The sequence below is a fragment of the Lampetra planeri genome, chromosome 22 (genome assembly GCF_965212315.1).
Source record: "Lampetra planeri chromosome 22, kcLamPlan1.2.h2, whole genome shotgun sequence".
Lineage (NCBI taxonomy): Eukaryota > Metazoa > Chordata > Hyperoartia > Petromyzontiformes > Petromyzontidae > Lampetra > Lampetra planeri.
In genome coordinates, this window is record NC_136128.1 from 9,845,562 (window position 1) to 9,859,239 (window position 13,678).

General features: G+C 47.5%; 1 protein-coding gene across 1 annotated transcript in view; it reads left to right on the plus strand.

Moving 5' to 3' along the window:
* The first annotated feature begins 516 nt into the window (after positions 1-516).
* Positions 517-13,678, plus strand: part of LOC144724996 (uncharacterized) — a 42,746-nt gene continuing 29,584 nt past the window's right edge. The window contains exons 1-7 of the mRNA XM_078604393.1: positions 517-565; positions 2,510-2,563; positions 4,363-4,416; positions 5,752-5,805; positions 6,850-6,903; positions 8,985-9,038; positions 10,329-10,373. Of these exons, the coding sequence (XP_078460519.1) occupies positions 2,534-2,563; positions 4,363-4,416; positions 5,752-5,805; positions 6,850-6,903; positions 8,985-9,038; positions 10,329-10,373 (291 nt within the window). The 5' untranslated portion in view covers positions 517-565; positions 2,510-2,533. The remainder of the gene's footprint in view (positions 566-2,509; positions 2,564-4,362; positions 4,417-5,751; positions 5,806-6,849; positions 6,904-8,984; positions 9,039-10,328; positions 10,374-13,678) is intronic.

Genomic DNA, 13,678 nt, shown 5'->3' on the forward strand with positions numbered 1-13,678 from the left:
TAAAGAGAGGACACAGGCAGAGAAAACAAGTCGCCAGAGAGAGAGACAAAAGATAAGCTTAAAACTTCCCCGTAGAAGTGGTTCAATCTTAATTTTAGAACTTTCGTGATTGCAGGAATTATTATTTGTCTCTTTCGGTTAAGTCACGTCTAAAGATGAAATATTATTTCATCTTTAGACCTTACTAATTGCCTGGGTCGGGTTGTGGCGGGTGAACGACACATTTATAAATGCGCTATCTAACTTAAAAAAAAAATCACCTTCATTGTCAACGCACACAGTTGCGTGTGGCGTGCTACCTCTGTGCCTTGCATTGCCACTTGCAAATTTAATTTCGAAAGTTTTCCGCTTCTGCGTTTTCCAGATCTCTGCGGACCCTGCGTCTGTTATCGCTCAATAAATGTCGTCGCTTTCTTCATTTCTCTCCGTAGCCCCGAGTATTGGTTTCAATCGGTTGAGGGGTTGTTTATTTATCTGTCTCTCTGTCTATTTGCCCGATTGTTTACTGCAGGGAGAGCAAGGGGGCTTCGGCGCTACTGGTGAGGTGGGACCCCAAGGACCCAAGGTAATGAAGTGGCGGCTGCGAACTTGTTTCTTCACGGAGGCCGCGGTGCGCTGTTAGCTAAGCCATCCCAATGGCAGTAATAATTAGAAGTGACAACAGCAACAACAAACAACAACAGTCGCGCCAACATACGTACGTACAACAATACACGCGATAGGAAGCAGGGTTTCGCCACCTGTATTCAGATTCTTCATAGTTTGTCGGGGTCAGATCACCCCCGCGAGCAAAAACGTGCTTCTTAAAGCCTCCTCTCCCCAGACACGCCCAGTGAAAAAAGTTTCCACGTGATGAACAAACGTGCCGATGTATTACCGCCTCAATGTTTTCCGACGTTTTGCCGGCAGGTATAGCAAGCATCGTCAAATGGAATCGTTGTGACCCATGGAGTATCGGTCCTCCCATCACGCCTGGCATGTCACGAGACATTTGTTAATGTAATGATTAACCGTTTCCGGTCCTGAGACAACTCCAATTTGCAGGTTGGGTCCCGTTCATCGTTGAATCTCGGACCGAGCAAGCGGATTCGTCATTCATTTTCCTTGTTTGGCTATTGGTGTTTCATTATTGAACACTGAGTGTGTGTTGATTCAAACAAAGTGAGTTCACAAGAAAGAATGCAATTCCCCCAGCAGTTCGATAGATCGTCGGCATTCGGGGGGGGGGGGGGGGGGTCACGTTTTGATTCCTGAATCAATTTGTTTCCATCTTGTTTGAGCCATCGCCCTTGTTTCGTCCGTCTCGTGTTCTACCACTGAGCCGTGAGAGCTATTGATGCCTCTCTTGAAAACTCACCGATTTAAATTGGCCTTTAAGCCCGAGTTCTGGCCATCTATCCTGTCTCCGTTGATTTCCTGCTTTCCACGCATGGCAAATTGGTATCTACGGATGAAATGCGCCTTACAAATCTAAATTATTATTCGTTTCTTGCCTCATTCTATTGACCTCAAGGTGAATTGTCACAAACTTTCCAGATAATTTATTAAAAGCATACATAGTCAATTGTTCGACGCGTAAATTATTGTTTTTGGTATTTTCAGCATGAAGAATGCAGCATCCTGCATCGAAACAAACACTAAAATATATCAAATTTAATAGCATAAAATAAGAAGAAATAGACGTATATAATTTTATCCAGATACGACTTACTGAGTCTCAAAGCTTGGCAGTAGGATGTTTGGCATGATCCTTTTCAACAGAGTGGTTTGGATGCTGTAGACTCTTATGAGTAAACGACCCTCGAAAATCCACACGGGTGCACTAGGAACCCACTTGCAGTTCTTGCAATCTCCTGCCCACCTCATAGCCGAGTAGATTTTGGAATTTCACAAATACATCTGAATCACTGACCCTCGGTTCAAAAGCCACTCGTTAACAAATGAGTCCTGATTGAGTCTTCAAACTGCTTTTTTTTTATAATGCTCCTGCCCTGCGATGTTTGGCCGAGTACATTCATGAATATTCACCTTGGTGTGGGGAAACCACTTGGAGAAACCCATACACGCATTAGACCCAAGGCCAGACCCATAAAATCAATCCACAGACGCACTCAACTCGTTGAGTGGACCAAATCTCCCTGTGGACCGAAGCCATCGCTGTACCGCATCCTTCCAGGGACCTCGCATCAGTTGCAGTCATACGCGTAGGGCATGCGCTGTGCGGTCCCCGAATCGAAACGCTAACCCAGGCCAGTCCCTGCTCGGTTTTCATTGTCGCGTGCGATTGGCATGTTGACCACGTGCCCTGGATGAGGCCCAGCAAGAAGAGCTGTGTGAGCGGCTTCCACTCGGATCCTCGCGTGCATTTCCCCGTCGTGTTTCCGGCTGCTGGCGGCCAACAACCTGAAATATTAACAAGGCGCAAGCGATGCTTTGTGTTCCGTTGTGGACGTTGCAATACGTCTTAAGTGTTTGTGTGTGTATGTGTGTTTTATAACTGTGTCTGTAGGGATATCCTGGTCCAATTGGGCCTATGGGTCTCACTGGGAAAAAAGGAGACAAGGTAGGGCAGCACAAAGGGAACCCTTCTGCATTCAATATAATTTAATGTTTGGAGCCTTACACCGATTGTACCGTAAAGTATGTTTCTATTCTACGTTTAAGGGCCTTGCGATGCGACTGCATTTACACACTGCATGCACATGCACGTGTCATTGTTGTCGTCATGCAAAATAGATCAATGCTCCTCCATTCGTGTCTCCACAGTTTTACGGATCGATAATATTTGGCAGCGTTTTTGCTTAAACCAGTCCACCTTTACTCGAGCGTATTTAGACGTTTTTTGAGTCCCCCATCTGCAGGCAGGCCAGTTCAACACACACTGCTGGGTTGACAAGAGAAGTGTCGTTGGCAAGAGGTCTCGCTCATCACGGCAGGGGGTGCTATTCAGCGAAACAAAAAAACAATCCACGACTGTTTTGTTGAACAAAAAAAAAACTTCGCTTATGCTGCTATTGTGGAGCAATACTGTTAGGAAAATAAACAAACGCACCAGTTTGTTTATAGTTGTGAATATGTTTTTTCCCTCCACGGACTTCCCGGACTGGCTGTTATCAAATCACGATTTTATTTCAGCGCGGACAAAGAAAAGCCAACCAACGTGTTCACTTCACACTCGAAAGCTCGTAATCCCACTGAGCTACACATACATAAACTGGAAAGAAAGAAATAAAAACAACGGACAAATAAAATTCAACAAGGTAATATGTCTCAGTTGTAAAATAAAAATAGAAATGCCTCGGTGGAGTTACAATGCAAACATATTTTGGCTGCCATACGTAGTTATACCAATACGGGACAGAGCACCGGAAGAACTACAAAAGTGCAGCCCCGCAATTGCCCGCTCGCGCCAATGCTGGCGGAAGGGCCCTCCCCGCTAGAGGGAGCTCGAGAGAGCCGCTGTTAGGGGCCACGGTTTCCGTGTGAAATATCGTCGCTGATTTTACCGTTCAGCGTTGTGCGCGAGAGGCAAGTTGCACCAAACTGTTTGATGGCCCAACTTTTGGGAAAGGCGTTCCTCTCAATTCGCGTGAGTCCTACGAAGGCGAAGCCTTATTCATCAAACCTTCGGCAGGCACGGTCTTAATGTCGCCGCTTCCATGTGCGTGCCGCACGCCCGCCGAAACAGTGGACACGCGCGCCTCCGATGGCCGAAAGCGCAATTCGTCGCAATCTGGCTTTGCTTTTTTTTACCCACGTTTTCTTCAAGCGTTTAAAATTTGCCGCTCGGATCTATGGAGCATCTTTCATGATGCCCGATTTGACCGCGGAGGGTCCGAATTTAATCATAAGGAAGCGCGATTTTCAAAGCGAGCGAATTTTTAATGGTCAATTCCACCACGCGCAACGGTCCACGGATAAACCGGAGGGTACGAATCGAGCATCTGGGCTTTCGGATGCTCTCATATCCCTGTTCCTCTTGAACATCCAAGGGGCACACGTCCGTCCCTGCTTTGTGCACGGACACAGACAGAGACACCTGCAGCTGCCTCCCTCCACGAAATTTCTCCGCCGTTTCCGCGCGGCCCTTGTAGATCCGGCTGCGTTAACGACGCCGCCGTACAAAGTTCCACATTGTTGAGACGCAGCCACGTCCAGACGCTTCATGAATACAAATAGCGTGTATGCAGCAGTGCACGCTGCTCCGATGGCGATATGGACAATCGCTTTTCAAACTCGAATATAATGTCAAAGTGAACTTCCAAGAATGCCCCCAAGCGTTTTCCATATGTAAGACAAATGCAGCAATGCCCAGATTCCAGGAATGACGCTAAATAATGCATTGTGCTTTATTCTTTCTAGGGGTCAAAGGGCTTTGTTGGACTCCAGGGAGAGTTGGGACCTGACGGTGACCAGGTAAACTGCCTGAAATTACGCTTCACGTTGTGTTTTTTTTTCCCCCATCACGGTAATTTCCTTCTTGTGCTTAATAATTTAAAGCCGGGCTTGCCTCACTTCTTAGCATTTACAGCCCCTTCTCAACCACCGTGCCTTTTTCCCCTGCCGTAATTTGTTTTAAAACTTTGAATAAATAATGAGGTTTTAACGAGTTGTCAATTAACCTCCACGAAAATTGTGGCCATTCCGACAAAAGGTTTCTTTTTTTGTCGCCCCTTGATGGATTAATATTGACGGGAAAAGTGTTTTGGCAGTTAGCGAATGTACACTCTGCTACCTCTCTCGCTAAGCATGCATTTCCTGAGAATTTCAAGTGGGCTGACACCACACTTGTCTGTGTGTGCGTGTGCCCGTCTCTGTACAATTCACTTTGAATAAAAGATGTTTGAAAAAAATCAATCGAGGGTGGACACAAAAAGAATTGCACATGTCCTTCCGAAATATAAAAAATAATGTGCCCAACTTGCGAACAGAATCGACAATTGTGCACACGTGCCTTGCGTTTTTTTGTTACATTCTGGGCTAAGTGAAGGGGGTTTGGATCGGTTGAAAGTAAGCAGTTCGTGACAAACATCGTCCAATCGCAGACGGTTATCGTCAAGAAGCTACAATGTAAAAAAAATAGGCCCCGGCATTAGGCCGAGTTCAAATCCTGATTTGAGCCGGTGGACTCAGCCAATCACCCATCTGGGATTTATAACAATAAGTTACCCCAATGTGCGGAGAAGGCACCCAGCCAGCAGTGGTTGTCCTATGGTTTACTCACCCCTGCCATAGGATTGTGGAATTTCCTACAGCTGGCTCAGAGCTGTAAACCGCCTCGATGCTGCTGATTTGAGCGGGAAATCACCATGAATGTAAAATTAGCTATACGTGATGGATTCTATCCGATCACAGACCGGTTTCAATCAGAATCTGACCGTGATAAAAAAAAAACGCAACACTTCGCAGCACGCAAGAGCCGGTAAGTGGCCACGTCTCAGGAACGACTCCATTTTTATAAAGCGATCTGTTGCTCCGTCTATGCAAATTATAAAACGGGGCAATTTTAGACCCAAAATTCTCGCGGACGTGTCGTAATTGCTTTCTGTTGATCGCCGAGCGGTGACAGGCTCCGTCTGCTGGTGGTTTGCCAGGCCGCAGGCTGCTGCCCCTGGGTTGTGCGCTCATCGGCAAGGCGCAGATTGGAAGGGGAAACGCGGAAAATTCATCCTACTGTGAATGCGTCGATGCCTTCCCTCCGATGCGTATTTCTCTCTCCCCCGCCCCCCTCCCAACTTTCACCCAACGCAGGGAAACCTCGGGCTGTTTGGACAATCCGGGACTGGTGGAACGGGTGGCTCTCTGGTAAATACAATTTCGTGCGTGGTTGTAGTCATAACCCGACTGATGACCATACTTAGATGAGCACACAAAATTACATTGTCACGCTATCTTGGGATGTTCCTTTCTAAAGCGTATTGATGTAATTAGGGTAGGAGTGGAATAATTATACAATCTCCCATGGTGATTTGATTAAGTTTTTGATGGTTAGGGGTTGCCATTCAACCCAAAACTCCGAGATGTATATACTATTTGTTTATATGGCGGTTAATGTAAGCACCTCTAGTGGTTGCAGGGGTAATGTGAGCCCATTGCATACATTCATACACATGATAAATCCCCTGCATCATAGAGAAAAATCGTGTCTTTTGAAATTAAGCTATATTTGTAAAACTTCTGACTGCACTCTTGTGTTTTGTAAATGTAATGACATTGTTAAATTACTGCTTTTTATCGACTGTTAATTCTGTTTGGTGTTTTAACATCTTGGCACCTGTTTTTATTGCCAGAAAGGGTAAAACCTATTGTTATATCATATCGAGGGTTAGTTTACTGTCTTATGTTGTGACCCAGGCTTCCCCTTGAATCGAGAGAATTTTGGTTGCTTTGGGACCATGCCTCAACGAAAGCATTACAACAACCGCCATTCGCGATTTAAGTGGCGGCGACGTCACAACTTCGCTTGTGCATGGCCAATGTGCACTTTGAGGCCACGTGAAGCGTCGAAACCTCGCTGGCAGGAGGTCACGGGACAGACCCATGTGGTGCCATGGTTTGACTGACTGAGATGGCTGGCAGGTGCACCACCTGTGCCCCCTACTGTGCCAACATGCCGCGTTTTTTAGCTAAAGCATGCGTTGGATACAGACACGCACGCGCTCATCACGGACTTAACAATCGATTGACCAACGCATTGCCCCCCCCCCCCACTACTATTCGTACGACAAGCGTGACCAACCCAGCAGTGCACTGAGCGCACCATTTAAAAGCGACACCAAACTAAGGTCAACCGCTGCATTCTGCGTGTCCGCCATCTTTGTGACCGTCCGTGCTTCTTCCCGTTGTCAGGGCGACCCCGGTTTTGAGGGAGAAGAAGGCTCTGCCGGTCCGATGGGGCCTCAGGTGAGACACCGCAACCACAGGCGGCCGTCGAGGCCCTGCATTTGAATCGAGGCTTCCGCCACTCCGTGGCTGAGCTGCGTTCTCTGGTGCAGCGAGTCGATGGGCCTCGGAGCGGGTCACCGCAATGGCCGCACGGACATTCATCGTAACAGATCTGCGTTTTTTTTTTCCCACTCACTTGAACTTGCCAAATTGCAGACGGCGATTGTTGCGCCATGCTAAAGTTACACGCGAGATAATTATACACGGTGATAATTACACGTGATGATTACGCACGTGATCATTACACAAGTGATTATTACACCACGTGATCATTACACGTTGCGATAATTGCACCGTGTGATCATTGCACGTGATCATTACACGCGTGATAATCGCACCACGTTATAATCCAAGAACGTTGGTTCAATGCGGGAGCACGGGGAAGTGTGTCGCTCTCCGTTGTGTGGCTCAAAAGGGTGCCTTGGAGACGTCTCAGAAGCAGTCCTGCGAATTATTCCCCGCGCTGGCTTTTTATCGTCCACGTGGGATGCGAAGCCGCAAATCGGGGCACCGCGTAGATCCTAGCGGTCGTGCTACGTCACTCGACGACAAGGTTGACCATTAGTTGCATTCATTAATCCACTACATTGGGTACCACGGTGGCGAGGTGTTGACTACCTTCCTGGTATGCAGGAGGTCGTGGGTTCGATCCCGACCCTGATGCCTGCTGTATATTTAGAGTTTGCATGCTCTCCCTGTGGTCACGTGGCATTTTCTCCTGGTCCTCCTGTTTTTCCCTCCACATTTAAAAGCATGCGTTTAGAGTATTTGGCTGCTATAAATTGCTACACGATAAGCCACTTCGTTGAGCGATCATTTGTGACCAGGTCGCTTCTGAAAAAGAGCTGTATAGCTCAGTGGGCCTTACCTGCTAAAATAAAGCATCGTTTATTTTGAAATAGTTTTTAAATAGCCGCATGCGGCCCGCCTTGTCTCTCTCCTCTCGTGAATCGTGACGAGCGGGTGGACAGGTCGGCTAAATAGACAACAATATAAAATAATGAAGTTGGGAAACAATGAGTCGATTCTGTACATTTGTGTTCCGTCCTCCTGAGAAGCGAGGCGACTCCACAGCAGATACGCACCAGAGGTTTTGCGAAACAGCAACAACGCTTGATTTCAAAGTGTTTTTCCGAGGAGCGTTTGCGTGCCTGCAATAATGACCAGACACAACACAACAACAACCGGCATTCGCCACTAAGTGACGGTGACGTCACCACGGCGATTGTGCCAGGCCATGTGGACGGTTAGGCCACGTGAAGCGTCGAACGCCCGCTGGCAGGAGGTTACGGAACAGACCCAGGTGCCATGGGTTGACCGACTGAGACGACTGGCCGATGCACCACATGACCAGACACACCCTCCTTATCACCCTCCACGTCACACAGCACCTCAGCTCAGTCCCTCAGCATGAAATCCACCCCAAAATCTAGATCAGGGGAGTGCCCCCTTACTCTCAATAGTCTACACACCGCCGCTCTACGGCGTGCTTTCGGTGGTTGTACGGTGTCCGACGTTTCGCTGCATGTGCTTGGAAAAGCTCTTGAAAATGTTTCTTATCCCGAAGGTCCCCCCCACCTCCCCCACTCAAAGCATGTGCAACGACACATCTGACGGCACGCCCGACGATGCGCGGAACGATCCGAAAACGACACACTTTTGGAGAGCTACCAAATCGGAGGGCGCAATTTGAATACAATTGTCGGGAAGAGGAGCAGAACATTGTTAGTAAAAGTAAAAAAAACGCTTATACACACCGCTGGATGGATTAATTGATTCAGCAGAACTGCTTAAACTCTGCCTCTTTGATATTCGAGAAAGTGCTCGCTGCATTTAGACCCAGCGCAAGGAGACGTCACGGCGATATGCGCTTTAATTCCCCTTCCGTATCCAAGGAATCGCTCGTGGGTCATTTGCGCTAAGCCGCAGCCAAAGCCGACGTTAATAACAGATTGCATTATGGGCCACTGAGCACTGCCGGGAAACTTCTGAGCGGTCGCCCGTTGCAATGGCCATGCTGATGCTGATTTCCTCCCCAGGGCATGAAAGGTGTGGAGGGGCTGGCGGGGAGCCAAGGAGATGCAGGCTACACCGTGAGTACTGGATGCACTTGATGTGCTAATCTCTGCGTGTTATCCCCAGCATGCCCATAAGACATTGTCTCGCAGCCAGGGCAGTGATCCGCGCTGCGAGTTTCTCCTGCCCGAGTCGAGAGGGAGGCTACTGTGATGGATAATAATCTAACGTATGAGTGAGTGTGTGTGTGTGGGGAGCGGTAGTGGATGTACCCTGCGACCCGGGTTCGATTTCCCGCTCACGGCCAACGGCAGTGACGATTATCTGAACCTATCCTGGGCCACCCCTATGGTCGGCTCAGCCTTAAATGTGTACCTGGTGCGATGTGGAAACATCGGCACTGGGGAGACAAAGGCGGCCGGGCATGCTGCTGGCCACCCATACCCTCGTGCCTTACCGGCCTTCAGCACTTGCCTCAATAATCTGGCTCTACGGAAGGATAGTTGTCTCTGGGGAGCGGTAGTGTACGAACCCAGTGACCCAAATTTGATTCCTGCTCACGGCTTACACAAGTTGTCAATTATCTGAACCGTTCCTGGGCCTCCCCTAGGGTCAACTCAGCCTTAAATGAGTATCTGATGTAGTGTGTAGACATTAGCTCTGGGGATACAAAGTGTGTGGTGTGTAGCGGCATTCTCACAGGTGCTCGCTGTTTATTGTGCGCGGGGTGGTATTGTAGTGGTCACGTGGCAACTTCATTCATTTGCTGGGTCGGGTAGAGGAGGGTTTACGACACACAAAATCAATTGTGAATCATAATACTGGTCATGAATTTTTTTTTCGTGTTTTAAATAACATTTTTAATTGTTAAGCAGAAGACTTAAATCAATGTGTAGCATTGCGATAAGCCTGCGATATAAAAAAAAACGGCTCACCACCCCCGACGTGCCGAGACACTCATTGACGTGAATTCAGAAGTAGTTCTGTGGAGTCATGTTCCAGGGCATTTCTCTGAGCTCCAAATGAGAATTACTTCGTCGGCGGCTATAATGGCACGATTTTAATATCATTGGGAAGCAGAAATATGAGCTGTTGAGCTACAACCACGTGGTCTCCTTCCCCCGCACCAGATGCGCCTCTGCGGCCATCTGCAAACGGTCTTCCTTCCCATATTAGGAAATCTAGTGGAGCCATGCACTTAAAAATCATCGTCTAGATTGAAAAACGAATTTCTATAGAATTGCCCATTGTGTTTAGTTTGCTGTCCTTCACCCGGGCACTCGGATTAGTCACGGTTGGTTACACACGGTGCAAAAGAAGTTCAACATACATGTTGCGTTTTAACAAGTCTCTCTCTCTCTCTGCAGGGGTTCCCAGGACCAATGGGACCACAGGGTGAAAAGGGGGTCAAGGTACGTTCCGTGGAATTAAAAAACAAAAACATTGTTCCTTTCCTTCAGCTCGTTCTTGGCACCAAATACTATGATCACTGTTTCATTGCTTTTATGGCTTTATTTCGGTGATTTCGAAAACTTTTTTTGGTTTGGCCATGTTTGTTTGTTGTAGTACGGAGTTAGACTGATGGCCTTAATCTATGTTGTCTTGTGGTTGTTGTTGTCTGACTTGCATCACACTGGGATTTTTGCACCGCGTTTGTGTACGGTGCTCTTTCTGCAACATTTTGCTGTCTTCTCTTGGATTTTCTGTTTGCACTTAGTCACATATTCACTTTAAGATGTTTTTTTGTTCATGTTTTAGTTTTTTGTTTGTTGCGGTTGCACCCGATTCAAGAGCCGAATGGCTCACAGGGCTATACCTAATAAATGAAACTGAAAAAGAAATGAAACTCAAACTGAAAATCGCGTCGACAACAACAACAACAACAACAAAACAATTCGACGCACGTGGAACCGACATGGGAAAGGAGTCGAGCTCGCGGCTCCGGCGGACAAACGACGCGCCGCTCGCCGAGGAGGCGATTGGCAAGTCGGGCGGTGCGCGAGCTCGTGGCCGCGATGCGAAGTTCGTCGCAAGCGAGCGCTGATCAGGCTGCGCGCCGTTCTCCAACTCGCAGGTCAAACATCGCCGTACGCCATCGAGCGATTTTCCACGAGCCCATAAAATGCACTCTTAAACGAAACAAATTCTTTTGTTTACCAGGTTTGGCCCACTGAACTATGTAGCGATTTTTCACAAGCGACCTGGTCATCACAAATGATAGCCCCACGAAGTGGCTTGTCGTCAGGTTTGGACATTTATCGCAGTCTGAACGCACGTCGATTCTAAATGTGGAGGGGGGAAAATTGGAGGAGCCGGAGAAAAACATCCAAACTCCAAATATACAACAGGCGTCAGGGTCGGGATCGAACCCACGACCTCCTATTCTTAGGTTTTTTCGGTAAAATTAATAAAAATATGTATATATATTTTTAAAATTAATTTTGATGTTTCACCTACGTGACTTTACCGAAAAAACCTAAGAATATGATTCCTTGCAGTCACGAAAGCTTCAAATCTAGAATCCACGACCTCCTGTATATATCCCGAGGCCGGAACACTGCGCCAACCACAAAACAGGGGGGGGGGGGGGAGGGGTGGGAACAGAAACTCCGTGATCAGCAGCCCGACTTTGGCGCAGCAGGGCCATGCGACGGGGGAGAATTGGGCTCACTGCCCCATGCCAGAGGGGGGCCACCAGCGGGGGACTTGAAGATTTATATTGGGAGGGGAAAAGGGTAAGATCACTCACACACTGTGGGAAAGAAAGGGACTTGGAGGGAGGAAGGGGGGGGGGGGAAGGGGACCAGGAGAGGTAGTTAACATCTTGCCACCGTGATAACGAGCAAGCATGGTGGACCCGCTGACGTGAAGTTGGATGCACGACGTCCGATCACACGACGCCGCCGCCATCACCCGCGGATCGTCATCGATGGACCCTTCGCTCTGCATCTCAAACGAGATCGCGGGCAAAGATGACCAACCGCGCGCGAGAGGTCGCAATCTTCAATCCACAGCGGCCCTCTGCGAGACAAGCGTGCATCTCCACAAATTTGAAGATGCAAAGAGACGTTTTTTTGAAAATGTGCCTCTTTGTAAGTAAGTACTTACTTGTTGAACTTCGCTCGCACCGTACGTAGCCAACCGTGATAAAGTGCATCATTCCAGTGGCTTCCTAATATTGGAAGGAGGAACGTTCCAGATGGCATCTCAAAATGCGCGATGCGGTGATCGCCTTCGTTCGATGGCGAGCCAAAGGACGCTGCGAGGATGACCGGAGTTTGCGTGACGGTTTCTGCGCCTTGACGAGATCAGCAAGTTTCGATTTAAAGCTTTCGTGACTGCAGGGATTCATCTTCTTGGTTCTTTCGGTAAAGTCACGTAGAAGGGAAGTAATAAAATAATAAAAATAGAACATAATAAAATAATTCTCACGACGTTTCGGCCACAACGCAAGCAGCCGTCCTCAGGTGAAGACCAGGTCTGTCGGGGAGACGAGGTCTGTCGGGGAAACGCTGTCTCCACATCTGAGGACGGCTGCTTGCGTTGTGGCCGAAACGTCGTGAGAATTATTTTATTATGTTTTATTATTATTATTATTTTATTACTTCCCTTTTACGTGACTTTACCGAAAGAACCAAGAAGGAGAGATCAGCAAGGTGTTGTGGTTCATTTGCGGCAAGCACTTCGTGTGCAATGAGTGCGCACTCATCGTTTTATTTGTTGAGTAACAAATTGACTTATTGGCGGTACACCAGTGCAGCATAGCACACCGGTCGTCAAAAAACGTCTGACGTTTTCCCTGTTGCCCTTGAGTGCTGTGTCAAGTAAATTTACTTGACACAGCTGTCGGGCTGTGACGGTTCCACCTGAAGACGGTAAATTTACTTGACACAGCTGTCGTGGCTGTGACGGTTCCACCTGAAGACGGAAGCTTGTGTTGCTTCCGAAACGTCGTGATTTTTATTTTATTTTACTTTTATTAATTTAAATTTTTTACTTACGTGACTTTAGCGAAAAAACCTAAGAATATGAATCCTTGCAGTCACGAAAGCTTCAAATCTAGAACCATGAGTCATGATTTTTTGATGCCACCGTTCCACCAAGAAATTATTCCGGAAACGAATCGACGAACCATCCGAACTAGGTCGAGGGCACGAGGAGTGAAACCTGCCTTTGGAACACGGAGACAGCCAATTAGTTGCCACGTTAGAACGTTCGTCTTCCTCGCAGCGCTTCGATGTCACGAGAACTGATGTTGACGCACCACCACCCTGCAAGATTTTCTGACCTTCGAGAAAATAAGTAAGTTTTTGCGAAAAATGTGCTCTTTATTCTTTTATGAGGTATGATGTTTTTTTACAATTTACTTTATTAACATAAGTGTTATTTATTCGGAATTATTTTAATATTTTAATATTTTTATTTCTACGATATATATCTTTTATCTATTTCATATCATTTATAATAGGGTTTTTTTTTGTTATTTAATATCGCAACACTGGTCTACCGCCAATATACGTTCAAATACACAGCACCGGGAGGTTTGGCACCGCGATTTGCCGTTCGCAAAAAAATACAATTTAGAAAGCATGAGATGGCGAGCGTTTCCCCCCCAACCCCCCCCCCCCCTTTATCCTATTTGCAATTTGGCAACGCTCCGTTTGGTTTGGAGCCACGGAAGGGGCGCGCTGGTTGGGTTGTTATTGTGTTCGGAGGC